Source organism: Meleagris gallopavo, chromosome 5 (genome assembly GCF_905368555.1).
Source record: "Meleagris gallopavo chromosome 5, MGAL_WU_HG_1.1, whole genome shotgun sequence".
Taxonomy (NCBI): Eukaryota; Metazoa; Chordata; class Aves; order Galliformes; family Phasianidae; genus Meleagris; species Meleagris gallopavo.
This window is the reverse complement of record NC_139408.1, coordinates 39,228,525-39,249,957: the sequence shown is the minus strand read 5'-3', so window position 1 is coordinate 39,249,957 and position 21,433 is coordinate 39,228,525. Positions and strand designations below refer to the sequence as shown.

Genomic DNA, 21,433 nt, shown 5'->3' with positions numbered 1-21,433 from the left:
GAGGGGCTATTGAAAAATCTGTTCCCGCTGCAGTTAAAGTGTGATAATTACAGAGCAACGGGCTCCTCTGTCATTCAGCAGGCAGCATCCCCAGGAAATCTTGCTCTGTAATCAAGGGAAGAGGTGCAATCAGGACCCTATTCAGGCTTCGTTTAGAAACAGCCCCTGCAGGCAACACAAAGGCTTCAGCGTGGTGCTTTGTGAAGCTAGCGATCACATCGCGCCTTGGTTCTGCAACTACAAGCAGAGTTAATGCCATTTCTGAGCACATCTACTGCTCACCTTCACCCTCCAAATTCAGAAGGGGCTAGGAAGAGGGGTGAGGTCGTGGACCAAAGGAATTGTACCTCCAATGCTACTACAATGAGCTCATCTTTCACATCTTGATGTAGGAGGGAGTTTCAAGCAGACTAAGCATGACAGTGTGGTCCAGAGTGGGCAGATATGAGAGACAGGAGCATGCACATCAAGCTGTTAGCACCACTGTTTGCAAAATTTGTGTAGGAAATGTCCCGATTTGTTTTTTGGTTGGTTGGTTTTGGCTTGTTTGTTCTGTTGGGTTTTTGTTTTGTTTTGTTTTGTTTTTACTGACATGAACATATTTATTTGTGCTGCTCACATTCTACTGGAGCCTCATTCTCTTGGCAGGAGCCTGATCCCACAGAGACTGATGAGGTTCATTAGAAGGGAAGGTGTCTCTGACTTCAACTTTCATGTTTAATGGCACCACTGCCCGGAAACATACAAATTAATTGCTACTCAAATCAGCCATCCTTCGTACCCTACAGAGCTGTCAGATTCAATGAACCTGTTTACTCCAACCGCAATAAAAATAGTATCACATTTTATTCAAAACAGCTAGATCTTCTGAAGTGTGCACACATTTGCACACTCACTCAAATACACAAATTGTACTTCTCATTGACCAGCAATAACCAGCACAGATACACATCTGGGCATGTAGCTATCATGACACAGAAAATGCTGGCAACTCTGCGTGCACAGTAAGTGCTAAAAAGCTTCCTGCACATTGGGGCATGTTCTGGTCAGAATGTTTTGTCTTATTATGGAGTGGTTGTTCTCTACTGAGGTACACTGGGTACACTGTAACTATACTTTGCATTACAATAACCTCTAATACTGTAAATGGAGCTTCATATGCTAGCAAGGTATGTGATCAGCAGGTTCCAATCTCTATTTTTTATTTTTCTGGCTATAGAATAAAGAGAGTGCTGTGGTTTTACTATCTGCAGACATAGGTATCAGTCGATAGCCAAGTAATGGCCTAGACCCTGTCAAGAGAAGTCATTATTAAAAAGGTACATTGCATTTAGCTGTTCAAACAGAAGTTGTTATTGATTGAATCCCATCAGTTCCCACTAAAAGAGCCAACTCCCGTGACCAAATGAAAATACACACACAGACTACAGACTAGTAAATACTATAATGGAGTTAAGGATCCTCTCCAAAAAGAGAGTTGTTGATATACAGTTAAAAGGGCACGTCTCTTTCAAAAACAAGATTGAGAAAAAATAGCCATGTTGAAAATAATTCCTGCAAATATCCAGAGGCAGAATAAAGAAGTTAAAAAAAAAAAAAAAAGGAGGGGGGGAACAGTTTTAATGACAAACACTTCAATCTCTTGGAAAAAGGCAAACACAGAATATGCAAGATGCTTAATGGCCAATCACACTACAGATAGGAAGAGCGTGTCCTGCCGTTGCTCAATATTCTACGGTTCATCAGCAGAAGTCCTGCCATAGTTGGACAATGGAAATCCAATGAAGTTTCTGAAGTTTTTCAAAGTCAGATAAAAAGGTAACTTGACTTCACGTGGTTTATTTTTTGTTTTCTCGACAATTTTCTTTGTCTGCTTGTTTCCACTGAACTTTTGGTTTTCCCCTTCTCACAGTCTATACAGACACTGTAACATTTCAGGGTGACAGCATATAACACACATAAATCACCACTGTTGCAGAACAGAGGAGACAGAAAACAAGGTTAATTATAAAATTCTAACATGAACCAAATATACACCATGAAGTAATATAATTTTTTAAAAACGGACTGGACAAGGTGGGAATTGTTTGTGGAAATCTCGGTATTTCTTCCACTGGAAAAGTTCTCTGCACAGCATCTTATATGTGAACAAACAGACCACAGTTAAGAGCGAGTTAAAAGTGTTTATTAAAAAAGGTACACTGTGATAAACTTCTCTGCTCTGCCTTAATAAAAGGTTGGGATGAAAACTGATGAATCGTTATAGGAAATAAACGGCAATGGTGACGCATGGCTTCAAAAGGTAACAATAGCACTGCTTGATCTGTGATGTCTACAACAGAAATATCCCTGGTTTCAAGATGGATTTCATCTTGCTCCACCCTCCCTGGAAATACAGAAGTTCCACAGCTGAGCCTTGGATGGAGCTCAAACCTGCTCCACAGGCGTAAATGGAAGCCTCACTCAGTCACGGTATTTTCTCTAGACATTCAATGAAAACCATATTCTGTTGATGTTTTGACCTGTAAAGTCTTGATTCATTAGCTCAGCAGCAGAAAAAGGCTTGTATCTGTATAATTCAGGCTCCACATGCTTCTGCAGCTCTCATGATCTTCCATCACTCAAAATTTGCACTTGAGCATCAGGGCCCCAGCTATTCAAGTGCTCAGTCACAACCAGGAGTCTCAGCAGCCCCACATACTTCATGGTTCAAGCAAAGGAAACCGTTCTGGCTCACTACAGGTTTGGACCAGATTAATGCTGAACAAAAAGCCAGGAAAAAAATGTGGAATGTAAAGATTCAAGTCTAGTTTGGAAGACTTGGAAACTTGGACAAAAATGGGGGGAAAAAAGTCAATGTACACAGTTCCTTACCAGCCATTCTGAAAATGATTTTATTGTTGCACTTCAGTTCTTTACACTGCTATTTATTATTAATAAATACTTCAAATTTTATTACTGTACCTGAAAATTTGCTGCATGAAGGAGGTATTTCTTTAGTACACTATAGATCTCTATAGCACATACAGCTAATATTATCCCAGAAATCCTATAAGCCTTGTCTCCAAGATGGCTGTTTCAGTCAAGAATGATGAGTTATGTAAAATGGTAATATGTATTATTATTTTATTTGGATATAATGTTTTTTCTTATCATCATTAATAGCACTTAAAATTAACACACATATAGATGTCATGTTTGTTTTCCAAACCTTCCCTTCCTGTAAAAACATGCTTGCTTCTCCTTATTTATGCTGTAAAAGAAGAGCTGTATTTACACAGTATTTCGGTAAGAGTACTGACTTCCTTTTTGCTTACATATCAACAGTATATAGATGTTACTTTCAACACTTCTCAAATTCCACATACTAAATTCCAGTTAATCTACTTCCATTCCCAAAAGAAGTCAAGGAATGGTAGTTGTGATAAGTAAGATAATTTCAAAGTGGTTTTATTTCTTCTTCAGACTGAATGCTTCTTGCCCAGTTTCATCTTCAGCATAAGCTCAAACTGTTGTGCTTAAACCCAAATGTCATAAAATAATGCTGAGATGAGATTCTCAAATTCACACTGATTTCCAGTCCATTTACTTAGCTCTTTTGCACATAGAGAGTTAATTACCATGACACTGCTAAAGATCAAGGAAAGATTCCTGAAATATTCTTCATTATGCAGTTTGCTTAAGACTTCAGGACTGAAATTTTCAAACATAGCAAGAAACAGTATAGAAATACTCAAATTCTGTTCCTTTTGCAATACTAAAAAAGATAATTCAGCATTTCCCAAAGCAATTTAATCAAGGGTGCTAAAACAATCAAGATGCCATTCAGCAACTAGTATGCAAGAAATTAAAGAGAAGTACAGGGCTTCCACAGACAGCAACAGCTTGCACCAAATTTGGTGGCTTAACCTTTGAATGTCCTGTCAATCAATTACATTAGCCATATGCACATTGCTCATTTTTATCAACAATTCACTCAGCATTGGTAAAATGTTTTGAATTCACCCAGATAGCTAAGATAATTTCTTACCAATGCTTTTATCAACATCAATACTGAGTATTTCTATATATACCAATTCATGTTGTCTACCCTCATCAATAAGCTGCTGAAGAAAATCTGCCCAGGCTACAAATGTAGCATCTTTTCAAAAAGGCACCTTTTGCAATTGTTCATGCTTTCCATCTACTCTCACTTCATTCTTCCCAGTTGGAAAAAGAACAGTGGAACTTTAATTCCTCTGATAGCCACCAGCAGGGATAAGAGCTCAGTCATAGACTTGCTGAGTGACAAATAAACTCTTTAGATTTTATAAAGATCAATGGGAAGTATAGAAATATTTTCTTACCTTCAGAACACAGCTTGCCAACGTACCCAGTAGCTGAGCAGTCACAGTGCGGCTCACCATCCAGAAGAAAGCAAGTGCCACCATTTTCACAAGGGTTTTCTGCGCAGAGCCCTTCCATTTCCAGTCGGACTCCTTGACTGTCCAGAAGACGCGGCTCAGAGTTGCCATATTTCAGATCCAGAATAAATCCTTGAAACGGAGGCTCACTCAGAACACCATCAAGTGTCAAGGTGGCAGGACGGATGTCCAAAGGGACTCCACCCACAAAAAGGTCACTGACAATATTCATATATTGACGCTGTGGACGTACCTCACCTGGTTTGGCTTCACCATCCAGCACTAGCACTGTCCGAAGGTGATTGCGGCTGACCATCAGGAAGTGCCAGTTGCTGTCATTGACCTGTTTATCTGTGATAACTGTAGTCTCTGCACAGTCCACACTGAACTGGAGCTGGATGCGCCCATCAACAAGAGACAGACAGAGGAAGTCACAGACACCACCGTCATCAAAGTAGAGAAGCAGCCCAGCAGAGACATTGGTCTTGAACTGAAAGCTGAGTTCACTCCTAGTGCTGGCATCCCAGCGGAGGAAGCGGGCCCACTGGTTGGGGATGCCCATGAACTCCAGACCCAAAGAGAGACCCAGCAAGGAGCCAAGCAGCAAACTCACCTTCAAAGTGAAGTAGACAGAGTGGAGAGTGAACCCCATTGTTTCAAGAATCTGCTTTCACCAGGAGAAAAACAAAAGCCACACTACTGGGAGGACAACTCCAGCAGTCAACACTGAATCTGTTAAATCCAGCAGGAAGAGGAGAGCACAGACTGACAGAGTGAGGAAGAGCAGTTGGAAAGGGAAATAGCAGGGGCACGTGACCAAGAAGAAACGCGTCCTCTCCAAGCAAAGATCTCAATTATCCAGAGGCCTTTATCTCAGATGTACAGGGTATATGAAGTGACTTCTCCAGCTGGCGCACGTTTGCGAAGGGCAAAATAACCCACAGAGGTTTGTTTTAGCAGAACACAAAGATGACACTGGTTGTTCCTGGGAGGGAGGAAAGAGATGAAGCCAAAGCTTCTGATTCTGGTTTCCTAGAAGTGATGACAGTATTGAAGGAGGTGGCAGTAAGATGGAAGAGAAAGTGAATTCATAAAGTATGTGATCCTTGGGAGGACAAAAGTGAAGTCAATCTTCATGGTGCACTGGTGACACTCCAGCTCATAATTCAACGCTTGGCACTCAGAGAACTTGCAGGACCTGCAGAGTCAAGAGAAGAAAAAGAAAAGGTTGGTCCTACTACTAACCATGTCTTTACCACAAAGCTTATTAAGCCCAGTATTTTACATTTCTTGATATTCTGACCTCTTCTTCATGCCTGCAGATAGCTGTACAGAACTTCAAAGCATTAGGAACATCTATCTCATCAAAACTAAGGGGACCAGATAGAGAACATACCAAGAGGTCTACACACACCCCAACTCTATTCAAGAAAAAAACACAACAAATTATTTTACTCCTTTGATGAAGGTAATGTCACTGACTAATGAGAGAGATGGCACAGAAGCTTCCCCACTAAAAATTACCTCTCTGTGGAAATGCTCAGTGCAAAGACCAGTATGCTTTAGAGTATAAGAACCGATGAAGGAAGAATATTATCCAAACTTCCCAAACTTCTGTTCCTTTTTTTAGACTTCTTAGCACATCACGAAAACATTAGAGAAGACAACTCCACTGTCAGCCTGTTATGCAATAGCTGCTTTTACTTCACATGTCTTGCACACTTCAGAGACTTTAACAAGGACCTTTGTAATCTGGAAACATGTGCTATCCAAAGTATATAAGGCAACCTGCAGCTGAGACGATAGGAAACTTGTACATTAAATGACAAAAACTGTCTAAGCACTTAAACAATCACCCTGGTCTAATGGTTTGGAAAAAGGCCAAGTTCACCCCTAGATAAGAGCAAGCTTCTGTCTTTAGTAAACAGGAGTTAGACCTGTTAGCACTGGGATTTAATTTACTTCTGTCTATTCACATGTGGGTGACTGTATGCCTAGGTTAGGAGAATGTTTTAAGATGACAAGTAATGATAGCACAAAGCTAGGACACATTAACATAGGGGCTTGTTCTCAGAGATGGGCCAGGCATAACAAAAGCTCAGGGAACAGCTAACAGTAGCAAAGATACAGAGCAGGAAAGAAGGTGATGTGAATCAAGGCCTTCAGCATGAACACAGATTTCACAAACTGGGCCAAAAGTATTGTGAGGCAGCATTTGCCTGGGACAGGTGTTTAGTGATATGAATGATGTGAGTTGCTGGAGATCTTGCTCCTGGCAGATGCCTCCCAAGCCTGACACTCACCTTGGTCCAGAGGTGCTGGTGCACAGACGCTGTAGAAATAGGCAGTGCAGAAAAGCTATGTCTAATAAGTACAGTGATTGAGCTGGAGGAGAATTCCCAGGCAAAGGAAGGGATAGCTCATGCAGTCACAGCCTCTGCCTTACCTGCCCTAAGGACCTGCAGGAGCTTTAAGTCTCCAGGGCTGTCAATCTGGCAAATTTAGCCAGCACAGAAAAACAAGTCACTTAGAAAAGAAAATTGATCAATTAAAAGAAAACCCTCAAGCTAGAAAGAAACGTGAGCTTTGGTGCCCAGTGGAAAGCAGGCCTGCTCCCTGCAGCTGCCTGAGTGGAGCTTGTTAGCTAAACTGCTATAAACACAAATAAAATCAAGTCAAAACAGAGGGAAGATAATTCCTTTTAATTGTTAACAGCTTGGCTTGGGAGAATGGAAGGAAGAAAAAGGAGGTGTTAGGAGAGGTGTAAAAAGAAAAGAAAAAAAAAAGAAAGAAAGAAAGAAAAAAAAAACCATCCAAATGCTCAAATCATCAGTTTACCCAAAGATCATAATGTTGGTTCAATTCACGAGGGTTTAGGGGTGCTCTGAAAATCAAATGGAGGAAAAAGTATGTGGCTCTTGTCCATTTACCTTTCGCCTCTGTGCTCCCTAGTGGCTCCACTAAAATAGCCCATGATTTATGGAGAAGGAGAATAGAGTGAGCGGGAGGAAAGAGAGAAAGTGATGACCCAAGTTGGAATTATTGATGAGATGGGAATAGGAATATAATAATGTGTGTAAATTAGCCAGCAATGTGCTCCCAGCAGCTCACAGTTCCCTTTACCTCACATTTACTGTAGCAGAACTCCCTGCTCCATTGGGCAGCTCTGAGCTCAGTTTGTGCTCAGGAGGTGGCAAGTCCAGCACAGCCCCAATCACCCAGAGGGGCCCTGTACAGACAATCTCACACAGCAGCTTCAATCCTCCTGGTCAGGGCAGGTGTCAGCACCTGCACCAGAAGCAGCCCTCAGCCTTCCTTCTCTGCTCTCCCTATTTTAAAAGATTGACCCTTTGAGAAGCAGTAGAACACAGTGTACATCACAGCATCAGGTGTGAGCAATCTAGAGTCAATCACAAAAGAGATCTATATGCCCACAATACAGTTGTAAAAAAAAAAAAAAACCTGCCTATCTTTCCAAACCCCATGTTGCTAAAATCCCAGTTTACAGATGCAAAACAAGTCTAGGCCTCCATGAAATGCTTCAGTCCTTGGGATATTTCAAGGGAGCAATAAAGAGAGCAGTGCTGCCTTGTACAGATTTCTGTAACACGGATACATGCTCAAGGGTTGATGACGAAGGCTAATGAAGGAAACTTACACCAGGAAGAAACAGTTAAACCGAGACTGCACTGTTGGCTGAGTGAAGCCAGGGAAATCCTTCTCTATCTGTTCTAAAGAAGACAGGGCCAGGCCTGTTTCAGTAGAGGAAGGTGGCATGAAAAATAGTGAAATGCAAATGTAATTTTGGGCACTTCATTGCCTCTTGGACATTCCAGAGCAGGTTTTGGGAAGACAGCCGACACTCAATAGGCCAGGACTCCTCCAGAGCTCTGCCAGAACCCTCTAGCCCAATCCACAGCACTCCCTGCTACCTGAACTCCGTGTCTCACACAGCTCAGCCTGTGACAGCAAACTCCATCACACAGCAGCAAGACCTGCAAAGAAGAGCCAGTGTCCTTTTTAGCACTGGCCAGGATTTGATCTGTATCTTGAGAGAGCAAATTCTGACAAAACACACCTGTGCTTTCCTCATTTCCCACAATGATCCTCTTAAACACACTGAGAACAAATACATTTCTGCTCTTACTATTTATTTTTAGCATAAATACTACCTTAGCAGCCTCATGCAGCACACTGCAACCATAGCAATGCATTACAGTTTGGAACAATAACCATAGAATCTCATAGTATTTTCTTACATATATCATCTTTGGAGATCTCGAACTTTGCCACAGAATGAACACATCTAACAGAAAAAGATCTCATGATGGTCACCGCCTCTTCCAAGCACAAAGCGGCAACATCCCTGTTCCAACTCCACCTATTGCTCACATAGAAAAGTAACACAACCATAGTATATTTTAGGCTTAATGTGAGTTAGCAGCACAAAGCAAGACAGCGAGTCTGAATGCTATCAGCCCTTCAGCAAACCAGCATGTGAGACAGCACTTTGAACACTTGTTACTCTGAAGGAGTGAGGTTGCCTCTGCGTGCATGTCAACGGTTTACGGGCTGGTTCGGCCCGGTTCCGTGACTAGAAGGGCGGAGGGATCCGCGGATCCGCGCCCCCGGAAGAAAAAGAAAATAAGGGACCCCGAAATAATTGAAAACAGTGGCAACAATCTGAGGTAAAACAAAGTAATTTACTAAATATGGTATCAACAGAATTTTATAAGGAGAGAGAATGTGAAATTGATGGTGGATCGGCCTTACCACAACGCTGAGATGAGAAGCGCAGGCAGAGAAGCGCAGGCGAGAAGCGCAGGCAGAGAAGCGCAAGCGAAGCAGCGCAGGCAGAGAAGCGCAAGCGAAGCAGCGCAGGCAGAGAAGAGAGCATCAGGTGACCTTGCCGGGAGTTATATCTCCTCGCTGACCGCAAAGCCCCCTGGGGAAACGTAGCTGCTCTTCTCCGCTGGACAGGCACCCGGAACTTGAGCATCAGCAGTCAAACCCCCAGTACATTGCATGATGTTATGATGTGGAATACCGATAATGAAAAATCATGAAACCATGACATTCCACCCCTTATTCCACATCACTACATCATGCTTAATATAGACAAACAAAATATAAACACACGCACTAGGAATTACTGACTGCACTCCCTCAACATCAAGTTCCCTTGCGGTACACATTGAACATCCCCGTTTTCCTGCATCACCCACCAAGTGGACCCAGGTCCCTGGGCAAAAACAGTTCCACGAAGAGGTTTGTCCTTCTCAGAGGCTGGAATAACCCAAACTGCCTTTCCCAACATATTCTTTATATGTACAACAGGGACTTTATCTCCCTCTACGGTATGTAGGGAGCTGGACTGGGTTGGACCACCACGATTGATAGATCCTCTGGTATTGACTAACCAGGTGGCTTCTGCCAAATGCTTCTCCCAGTGCTTAAATGTACCGCCTCCCATTGCTTTCAGCATAGTTTTTAACAACCCATTGTATCGTTCAATCTTACCTGAGGCCGGTGCATGGTAGGGAATATGGTAAATCCACTCAATACCATGACCTTTAGCCCAGGTACCTACAAGAGAATTTTTAAAATGAGTCCCATTATCTGACTCAATTCTTTCTGGGGTACCATGTCGCCACAGGACTTGTGTCTCAAGACCTAGTATGGTATTTCGGGCGGTAGCGTGGGGTACTGCATAGGTTTCAAGCCACCCAGTTGTTGCCTCCACCATGGTGAGCACATAACGCTTACCATTACGAGATCGTGGCAAGGTGATATAATCAACCTGCCATGCCTCCCCATATTTGTACTTTTGCCATCGCCCTTCCTCCCAGAGAGGTTTCATTCTCTTGGCTTGCTTAATTGTGGCACACGTGTCACAGTCATGAATTATCTGCGCAATAGCATCCATAGTTAAATCCACCCCTCGGTCTCTAGCCCACTTATATGTCGCATCTCTCCCTTGATGGCCTGAGGTCTCATGGGCCCATCGGGCTAGAAATAATTCACCCTTGTTCTGCCAGTCCAGATCTATTTGGGCCACCTCAATTCTGGCAGCTCTGTCTACCTGATGGTTATTTTGCTGCTCTTCAGTAGCCCTATTCTTGGGCACATGGGCATCTACGTGACGCACCTTTATAACCATATTCTTTATTCGGGCAGCAATATCTTTCCACAGGTCAGCAGCCCAAATAGGTTTACCCTTTCTTTGCCAGTTGTTTTGCTCCCACTGCTGTAACCATCCCCATAGAGCATTTGCCACCATCCACGAGTCAGTGTAAACATAAAGCATTGGCCACCTCTCCCGTTCAGCAACATCCAAGGCCAGTTGGACAGCCTTTACCTCTGCAAATTGGCTTGATTCTCCTTTTCCTTCAGTGGCCTCTGCAACTTGTTGTGTGGGGCTCCACACAGCGGCTTTCCATCTGCGGTGTTTCCCCACAATACAACACGATCCATCTGTGAATAGGGCATATGTCTTCTCATTTTCGGGTAGTTCATTATATGGTGGGGCCTCTTTAGCACGTGATATCTCTTCTGCTGGCGGTGTTCCAAACTTTTTGCCTTCAGGCCAGTCCATGATCACCTCTAGGATTCCTGGACGGTTGAGATTCCCCATCCGCGCTCGCTGCGTAATCAGCGCAATCCACTTACTCCAAGTGGCATCAGTAGCATGATGGGTGGAGGGACCCTTTCCCTTGAACATCCAGTTCAGCACTGGCAGTCGAGGTGCCAGAAGGAGCTGTGTTTCTGTACCGATTACTTCGGAAGCAGCCCGAACCCCCTCATACGCGGCTAAGATCTCCTTCTCAGTTGGAGTGTAGCACTCTTCAGACCCTCTGTACGCCCGACTCCAGAATCCCAGGGGTCGGCCTCGGGTCTCTCCTGAGGCTCTTTGCCACAAACTCCAAGTGGGACCTTTCTCTCCAGCAGCAGTGTAGAGGATGTTCTTCGCATCCTGTTCCATCCGTACTGGCCCCAGGGCCACGGCACGGGCTATCTCTTGTTTAATCTGCTCAAAAGCCTGCTGCTGCTCAGGACCCCACATAAAATCATTCTTCTTCCGTGTCACCTGATAAAGGGGGCTTACAATGAGGCTGTAGTTTGGAACATGCATTCTCCAAAAACCCACTACACCCAGGAACGATTGTGTCTCTTTCTTATTAGTGGGTGGAGACATGGCACTGATTTTGTTGATCACATCTGTTGGGATGTGACGACGGCCATCTTGCCACTTTATACCTAGGAACTGAATTTCCTGGGCAGGCCCTTTCACTTTGCTTCGCTTAATAGCGAAACCAGCACGCAGAAGGATCTGGATTATTTGCTTTCCTTTCTCAAAAACTTCCTTTGCTGTGTTGCCCCACACGATGATGTCATCAATATACTGTAAGTGCTCAGGAGCACCTCCCTGTTCCAGTGCAGCTTGGATCAACCCATGGCAAATGGTTGGGCTATGTTTCCACCCCTGGGGCAAACGATTCCAGGTATACTGAATGCCCCTCCAGGTGAAAGCAAACTGTGGCCTAGATTCTTTGGTCAAAGGAATGGAGAAAAAGGCGTTAGCAATATCAATGGTGGCGTACCATTTGGCTGCCTTTGACTCCAATTCATATTGGAGTTCTAACATATCTGGCACAGCAGCACTCAATGGGGGTGTGACTTCATTCAGGCCACGGTAGTCCACCGTCAGCCTCCATTCTCCACTGGCTTTACGCACTGGCCATATGGGGCTGTTAAAAGGTGAGTGAGTCTTGCTAATCACTCCCTGATTCTCTAGTTGGTGAATCAGCTTCTGAATGGGGAGCAAGGAATCCCTGTTGGTGCGGTACTGCCGTCTGTGCACCGTTTTTGTAGCAATCGGTACTTGTTGCTCTTTCACTCGTAGCAACCCCACGGCAGATGGATCTTCTGACAGGCCAGGCAAAATAGACAACTGCTTAACACCTTCTGTGTCTACAGCAGCTATTCCAAAGGCCCATCGATACCCTTTGGGATCCTTAAAATATCCCCTTCTGAGGTAATCAATACCAAGTATGCATGGAGCCCCTGGGCCAGTCACAATAGGGTGCTTTTGCCAGTCTTTACCAGTGAGGCTGATTTCGGCCTCCAACATAGTTAGCTCTTGGGAACCTCCAGTCACCCCATGAATATAAATTGATTTTGTCCCTTGGTGACTCGAGGGCATTAGAGTGCACTGTGCACCAGTATCCACCAGGGCCTTATATTTTCGTGATTCTGATGTGCCAGGCCATCTAATCCACACAGTCCAATAAACTCTATTATCCCTTTCCCCCCCTGGCTGGGGGCAGGGCCCCTCTATTTGTTACCTTCATTGTCTGCAGCAACTGGAGCAATCACCTTCTTAGAGAAGTTCACCTTGGTGGTTGATTTGTCTTGTAACTCTCTTACCCGTGCTTGAAGTACAGGAGTAGGTTGTTTATGCCACTCCTTCATATCTTCTCCATGGTCACGTAGGTAATGCCACAAGGCAAAACGTGATGTGGTCTTACTGTTGTCACTTGCTCGAGCAGGAGAACGTCTTCTTTTGATGGCTGAGACATTAGATGCCACCGGCTGGGAGGAAATCAAGTTGATGAGCCCCTCCAATAGGCTGTTTTGGGAATTCTGGTCCCCATTTGATGTATCCGTTACCTCCATGGATTTATCAGCTTCAGGCACGGTTGATAGTTTGTCTATTATATCTTCTTGTTTGTTTTCCATTCTGTCCAGCTTTTCAGCTACCTTTGTAATGGCTGAAACACAAGCTCGCAGAGGGCTTAAATGTAACTCAAAGTCTTGAAGTTTATTAACCAATTCACTTATAAGGGGTCTTCTTTCCCCTCTGCCATACATTGCTGCAAATGTGCTGGCGTACCTTTCTGGTGCGGTCTTTGTGAATGTACGCCACATGTTTGGTGTACACCTGACTCTCTCGGGATCATGCTCTTGGTCTGGCTCGTCAGGAATGAAATCGGGGCTATGTAGCATTTCCACCACAGCATATTCTCTTAAATAACAGATGCCTTCTTCCATATCAGCCCATTTCTTTTTCTCAGGCATCAGATCATCTTTGAAGGGGTATCTTTCTTTTACAGCTAACAACATCCGCTTCCAGAGGGTAAAGGCCTGGTTCTGGCATGTACTAATACCTCTGTCAATGGCTGAGTCCCTGGCAATGCCACCCAGTTGGCGAGCTTCTCTACTATCCAGCCACACACTGTTGGCCCCATTGTCCCAACATCGAAGTAACCAAGTGGCAATAGGCTCATTTGGGTGACGTGAAAAGTCTTTTCTCAGACTTCGAATTTCATTCATTTTCAGAGATCGATCAACAATAGTAACGATATCTTGCTCACCTCTTACTCTTTCGGGACTTCTTGTTGCCCTCATTGGCGCCGGTGACCGTGGTCTTACTGAGGGCCCCTCCCCTGGACTTAGGGGTGCTTCTTGTGGATCTTGGAGCCACTCCTCTGGACCTCTCTCCTCTTCTTTCTTCTCTTCCAACTGAGTCGAGATTCGTTTCATTTTCCGTCCTCTTACAGGGGCAAGTGACATCAATTGTGGTGCTTCTTGTAGTTGATCAGGTTGGTCAGTTCCAATGCTCTCATCCTCCAGTTCAGCTCGGAGCCTGTCTCGTTCGATTATGAGAGTATCTAGCTCAGATTGGAGGGTGTCTTGTTGAGATTGAAGACTGTTGAGTTTGGATTGCAGGGAGTCTCTCTCAATTCGGAGGGCATCTCTCTCAGATTGGAGGCTGTTTCTCTCGACCAGAAGACTCTCTCGCTCATTTTGCACTGTTTCCCTGAGACTCTCCTTTTCAATTTCACAAACTCTCTCCCTCTCCAGGATAGTATTGAATAAGGCCCGGTAAGCATTAGCCAGGCCCCAAATAATTTGGGCCTCCTCAGATCTTCCTGAGCCGCGACATTCCTGTCTCAAATATCTGTTTAAATTTTCAGGGTCTTTCAGGTGTTCTGGAGTAAAGTTCCATGACACCGAAGATTTCCATCTCTCTAAAGTCTCACCCAGGCCTCTCCACATTCCCTGCCACTCAGTATTTACTGGTTTTGGGGCAGACTTCCTCAAAATATAATAAATACTAATAATAAGTGAAATGGTGAGCAGTACATTCACGGAGATTAATAACGTGATCAGGTGAGCATTGAAAATCCGCATAAAGAATTCAAAGGAGAGGCTGGAAACCTGCTTAAAAATCCCCAACCCTGTAAAATTAGCAGCTCCCTCTGGAATGGTATGCCACATAATATGCAGATGCCACATAGTTATTTCCATCCATGTTTTCAATTGGCTATATATACCTATTGCTCCATAGAGCAAAGTGGTGAACTTAATTAAGGCCCAGTATGTTTTTAGCATTAAGAAAGAAGAGACAGTGGCATGCAGCCCCTTAAAAGGCAGTTTCAGTAGAGAAAGCATTTTTTCTCTTTTTTTTTTTTTTTCTTTTACAGAAACAAGATAGCAAGGCTCAAAGTTTACAAATATCCTAGAGTATTGGCCGTCCGCCTGGACTTTTCAAGGTCACGCTTTCAGACAGTACTGGTGAAACAGATAAACTTTCCCAATGAAGCTGTCTGAGAGCGGAGAGAGAGATTTGTTCAAAAAGCTAAAAAGCAACTGTTGCCCGCATTCTCCACCAAGAATGTCAACGGTTTACGGGCTGGTTCGGCCCGGTTCCGTGACTAGAAGGGCGGAGGGATCCGCGGATCCGCGCCCCCGGAAGAAAAAGAAAATAAGGGACCCCGAAATAATTGAAAACAGTGGCAACAATCTGAGGTAAAACAAAGTAATTTACTAAATATGGTATCAACAGAATTTTATAAGGAGAGAGAATGTGAAATTGATGGTGGATCGGCCTTACCACAACGCTGAGATGAGAAGCGCAGGCAGAGAAGCGCAGGCGAGAAGCGCAGGCAGAGAAGCGCAAGCGAAGCAGCGCAGGCAGAGAAGCGCAAGCGAAGCAGCGCAGGCAGAGAAGAGAGCATCAGGTGACCTTGCCGGGAGTTATATCTCCTCGCTGACCGCAAAGCCCCCTGGGGAAACGTAGCTGCTCTTCTCCGCTGGACAGGCACCCGGAACTTGAGCATCAGCAGTCAAACCCCCAGTACATTGCATGATGTTATGATGTGGAATACCGATAATGAAAAATCATGAAACCATGACAGTGCAGCACCGTGGCAGCCCACACACCTCCCCAGCCCTCTCAAGAGTGGAAACAGTGAGGAGCCTGCGTGCTTCTCAGGCAGCTCAACATCCCACATACAGGGCCCACCGGAGGAAGCACCCCACTTACACTATTCCAACTTCCCACTCATGGGGCTGACAGACTGCACAACTTCCCAAGGAGGGGAAAGGAGGCAGCCCTGCTGCAGCGAAGCCTACCCACCACCATGCAGCTGAGGTCACAGCTATCCATTCTGCAGCCCACAAAGAGAGCCCGGGCCACATGCTGAAGTGGCTCTCAGCTGCTTATCAGCTGTATGCGGAGAGTGAATGACATTATCTAATTGCCAACTAATTTCCATAATTACTGACAGGCACACTCTGTATGCAGGGTTAATATCTCTGCAAACGTCCCACAACGCACCTGCTTAGGAAATGGAGTGAAAAGCCAGGCACTCTGCTGCTCAGCAGCCTATTTACCCCACTGCACAGAAAGGCTGCTGGAGATGGGTTCATCACTACCTGCCCTCCCTCCTTCACTGTCTCCCTTCCTGGTTACTAATTCCTTGGGGATGAATATTTTGGTATTTTCAGCAATTCCTAGTGCAGAAAGAACAATGGAATTGGATGAAGCCAGGATAAATCTGGCTTCCCCCACGAAGCCCTATCACTGCAAACCTGCATAGGTCCTGTCATTCCAGTTAAGGTCACTAGACAAAATCCCACTTACACACTGATCTGAGAGGTTACTGTCCCCCTAGTCTGCCACTCATTCCACAACCAAAATTGTCCAGTATGTCATACTTCGTGTGGAGTGAAAAAAACACATTAGTGACTTTAAATCCACATATTTTTACCCATTGCAAATTCATCCCTGCATCCCATTGCTTTCACTGGGAAAGAAAATTGAATGGCTTACTCTTTTCTTGGGCCTATATTAAAGCAGAGGGGTTTGAAGAAGGGCCCTAATTTGGCTCTGCTTCCATATGCATTCCCACAGTCAGCTCAAGGCACAGCAATCAGATAATTACAGCTCAGTGACATATGCTGCTTGAAATGTTCCAGTGAAAATCACAATCAATAATTGATATTAAAAGTCAGGCTTGCCAGTGGCAGAGAAATGGAGAATTAATAGTATTTATTCAGCCCGTTTTCACTCATCCTGTTCTCTAGTAAAGAACAGGCTCCTTTTGGCTTATTGCTTGAGTGTGGGTCTCCACAGACACCACTCTCTCATAAGAAGAAATCTTTCTGCCTGATCCATCCCCAGATGAATTATGGCTAAAAAAGATGAGAGAAAAAAAAAAACAAAAAAAAAATCCTTCTGATGAAAAATACAGATGGGAAAACTGTGAGTTGCTACCATCGCTGGGGAAAAGAAAGGAACACGAAAATCCACCCCATCTCACAGCTTCCTCAGCAGGTACACACAGTGAAATGTTTACAGAGAACTGAAAGGGGCCAGGGAGGCTTTGAAATTCAAGAGACTAGAAAAAACCACAAAGATTAATTTAGTTTTTATTTCCTTTAGCAGCATTTGCATCCCAGCATTAAATCTGGCCTCTGGCATCACCTCCTTGCTGTGCTGGAGACGACTCCAGAGTGGTGCCAGAAGAACTGCACTGAAGAAACACATAGACTGCTGGAAGATCTTGGTGGCAGTAGGATGCTGGCAGGAGTCAGGGATAAAACAGGATAGGCCTTCCTTAATCAAGTGGCTGCAAATGCAGTGGAAAATAGGGAAAATTTTATCTGGTAAGGAGCTGAACACCCAGCTCCTTGTTGAAGTTGTCAGAACTTCACTTGAAGAGAGAATTGGAAGAGGAAAGGAGGGAGCTTTAGGCCTTCATTTTGTATTTAGAGACATGAGGATGAGGACCAACGTTTTCAAACTTGGGACTAGAGATGACACCGAGCACCTGTTGGCCTCTTCTGGATGTTTTTTTCCAGGGATATTACTACTCATGCCATTCCCTGACATAGGTAACAGTACGCGCCTTTGCCCCACCGAAGTCCAAGGAGAAGAAATATTCTCTTATGCTTGTTGGTTTTTCCCTCCACTGCTATAATGTGAGGGCTTAGCCTTTCTGTTATGTAAAGTGGATATGGATTTGCTCAATTCTCCTCATCTAAATTCAGCACAGAGATCCTTAGGAGACACTAGTAAAAACCAAATACAACAGAACAACGTACCAAAGCAGAAAGTAAGAACAGGAGATGCTACTATTTAGGAAGTCTACACTTGCAATCCACCGGTGTCCTTCTAAAAGTAAAGAAAGAAAAAAAAGAAAAAAAAAACAGACATCTAGATGAAAAAGTTAGGAGAATCTCTTTGTTTCTGCTCCCCTACAGCTGACTAGAATACACACGCCCACGTGCATACACTCTGTTATGTCAGTGGTCAAAGAGTGAGTGGTTCTTTGTCTCCTAGTCCTAGGCCTCCAGAAACACTGTTGTTTATGTGGGCATATGTAATACCCAAACTGTGTACCCACACCTGGAGGAGATGAACTCATGTGCATTTCACTCATGCAAGAGGCACAGATGGAACACTCGCAGTGATCTCAGAAGAGCTGTAAGCTAGTGAAGTGCTCAGTTTTCGAAAAAACATGGGAACGTGGCAGCACAACCTCACATTTCAGAGCAATCCAGCTGCTGAAAGAGTTAATATTGAACAATAACTGCCCTTTTAAAAGTCTAACCTCCTGTACTTACTAAACTCAGCTCAGAACTGGAGCTCTTTAGAGCTGTGCTAGAGGAAGAAGGGTTAAAGAAGCCTCAAGGGACAATGCTATTCCCTTCTTAAACACTCTCCCCACCCCACAAGGAGTCCATGTAGTCCATGAGAGTGACCTTTAACTAGCCTACCTAGCCCAAGCTCAGCAGGAGTGCAATTTACAGACCATTTCAGCTCTCCAGCTTTCTTAACACAAAGAAGAAAAATCAAAACCCAAGCACAATGGAAAAGAAAGAAAGAGAGAGAGAAAATAACCCCGCAGAGCAATCATGTCTGGGGCTGCTCTGATGGCTTTCTGTTCCCTTCCAGGACACAGAAATGACCCCCAGTGCGTTAATTACTCCCATTACCACAAACTTTCCACTAACAAGGACTAGCAAAAAGGAAGCATTGGCAGCAGCAGAGCAGTTACTGCTCTGTACTGCCACGCAGGAGAAGCCAGACTCCCCCACCCCAAGCTGGTACTAACCAGGCAAGCAATTTCTGCAAAACACCACAGCTCTTATTGTAATTCCGAAGGCAGCTGCGCTAGGAACGTTGGCCTTCCTTCAATTCCACCATCTTTAAAACAGAACTAAGAGTGCCCGCTTTTCTACAGACTTTCAAATTCAACAATTGCACAGCTGTGAATTATTATCATGTATTTTACGGCTTCAGCAGTAGGTCTACTTCCATGCCCTGCAAAATCTCCTTCCTGCCACCAGGAAATTTGGGTGGTCTGCAGCACTGTCTGTTCTACCAGACCCTAAAATATCGAATGTGAAGAAGGGAGCTGCATATATGGAAACTGGATTCTATGAGCTTCCAGTGCTGGCATTACTGATAACAGCAAAGCTTCTTTCAGGTTCCACATCCAACACACAAATTTGTTTCAGTTTTAATAAACAGCTCTTGAAAATGCACTCCACATTACTGAAAACTGAATTCTGAATGTGTCATCAATGCCTGTAAACAAGGTCACTCTCAAGTAGACCTTCCTGAGACCTGCAGTCTGCAGTGGGTGTATTTTTCCCCGCCATTAGATTTGATATCACAGAGACAGTTGCGCATCAGTCACTCAGCAGAGAGCAAGCTGGAGCATGGGCTTTCCTAGCTTTGAGACAAGAAGAGGAAAGAAGTCACCACTGCAGTGCATTACCAGTTACTTGGCATGAGGAAAAAGTATGGAAAATAAAAAACAGCAAAATAACACTAGGGTCTGGCAAACCAATCAAGAACACCTTGTTCTTCCTATTTGTCCGCTTCTTCTTTAGACATGCTTTTTAACTTCTTCATGAATAAGAACAGTACTAGTTCCTAAAGAAAAAAAAAAGAAAAAAAAAAAAACAGAAAAAACAGAGAAGAGCTATACAAAAAGACCAGAATGAAAACAAAGGTCAAATTTTCATTCTTTCCTTCACCTTCAGATCACAATGAATTCCCACTTTGCTTAACACTCTTTTGCACTCCTGAGCATGATCTCCAGTAAGTCAAGGAAGTCTGCATGTTTTGAAACACCATGCTAGGTTATTACTGAAAGAGGAGATTGATGCAATCGATTTGCTTTTTTATCCTGAAGAAGGGAACACTGCACCTGGCCAGAGCTCCCTGTCAATTGCATAGCCAGTAATAAGCAGCATTCACTTGGAAAGAAAACAGAGATTTACAGAGACTCTCATTATGTAACATATCACTATTTTGTTGCAACTTCATAATTTCACATAAAACTTTCTCCTCAGCTTCCCACAAAGCAAACCCTAACACACAAACCTAGCAAGCGTGATAAGCTGTCCACAGCACAAGGGAAGTTCTGTCCTATTGCTAAGCACCTCAAATAGCTGATGTTCTGTTTAAGGCCAAAAAATGAAAATGACTTTCAGGGTGCTGATTTAAATGTTCAAATTGGAGTGTAAGAGAGCCACATTCACAAGGATATCAAGACTGAATCTCTTAGAGAGCAATGATATCAGAAATCTCATAAACACTAAAAGTCAATGGCCTCTGTGAGATTAGACATCTGCTTTCCAAATCACATTCCTCCTTTACCTCTAGTTCCACAAACATTTCCTTTTGTAGGTATATACACAACAGCAGGTTAGGAATCCTCTGCCATGTGAATTTTGTGCATTCTTCTAGCACTTTGCTCTTTTTGTCTTCTGATATACAAAATTCACTCCACTATAACCCCCTCCCTGCTTCGACCTATGGAGTACTGGGGGAACATGACAAGAAGTTACGCATAGAGAGGTTTCTCAGTTCCAGCATGCTGGGCAGGAAGCAGAAATCTTTGCCAAGATAGACTGCTAACGAAAATCTTTAAGCATCAGTGTCTTGGCTGGAAAAGGCCAATCTTTTGAAATGCTCAGGTTATTTGAAAGCTTTCCAAATCAAGGAACTAGCTTATAGCTTTGCTTGACAGGGACCACTTTCTGAACTAATCGGCAATTCTGCCCCTGTAGCAAGATGTGGTGATCTGCCAGGGGGTACCAAGCAGTACTGCAACTGAGCTGGGACTGTAAGGCTGGAGGATGACTTTCACTGAGTTAAATCCAGGCTTAAAAGTTCTGTGACCCCAGGAGACCTAAGAACAGCAGGATTACACACTGGATGAGTTTTATTATTGTTTCTGATTTCATGTTCAAATTCCCAAATTGTACTTCTGTGATTCATACCATTTTGCTCCGTAACTTTTCTCTCTAGTTAGCTCTTTTCCTCAAAGACTTGCCAAGATGAAATGTAGAAATGGATATGAAGTTGCGTAAAGCAAAACCGTTTTTACAAAATTCAGGTGTAAAAGATTCACCTGCTTATTTCTGTGGAATCATCTAGATCATAGAATAGCTTGAGTTGGAAGGGGCTTTAAAGATCATACAATTCAAACCCTCCTGCCTTGAGCAGGGCAGCCACCTAAAAGATCAGGCTGCTCAGAACTCCATCCTATCGCCTCGAATACCTCTAGGGATGGGGCATCCACAACTTGTTTGGAAAACCTTTTCCAGTGACCCTGGTCTCCCACATGACACACAGGGATGCTCACTACTATAATGAGGTAGTGACATTTCCTAAAGCTAATGGAACATAACTAGTCAAAGAGACAGGAACAGAAGACATGTAG

The 21,433-nt window shown here is 43.9% G+C and overlaps 1 protein-coding gene across 14 annotated transcripts in view; it reads right to left on the bottom strand.

Annotated features, from left to right (window-relative positions):
- The window catches only part of NRXN3 (neurexin 3), a 947,214-nt gene that overhangs the window by 888,600 nt on the left and 37,181 nt on the right, over positions 1-21,433 (bottom strand). For 13 of the 14 annotated variants that reach the window (XM_085225422.1, XM_085225425.1, XM_085225424.1 and 10 more), the window contains exon 2: positions 4,347-5,601. In XM_085225422.1, the coding sequence (XP_085081548.1) occupies positions 4,347-5,055 (709 nt within the window). In that variant the 5' untranslated portion in view covers positions 5,056-5,601. Of the gene's footprint in view, positions 1-4,346; positions 5,602-8,662; positions 8,950-21,433 lie in introns of those variants that run through there. The other variant, XM_085225411.1, reaches the window with a different exon arrangement.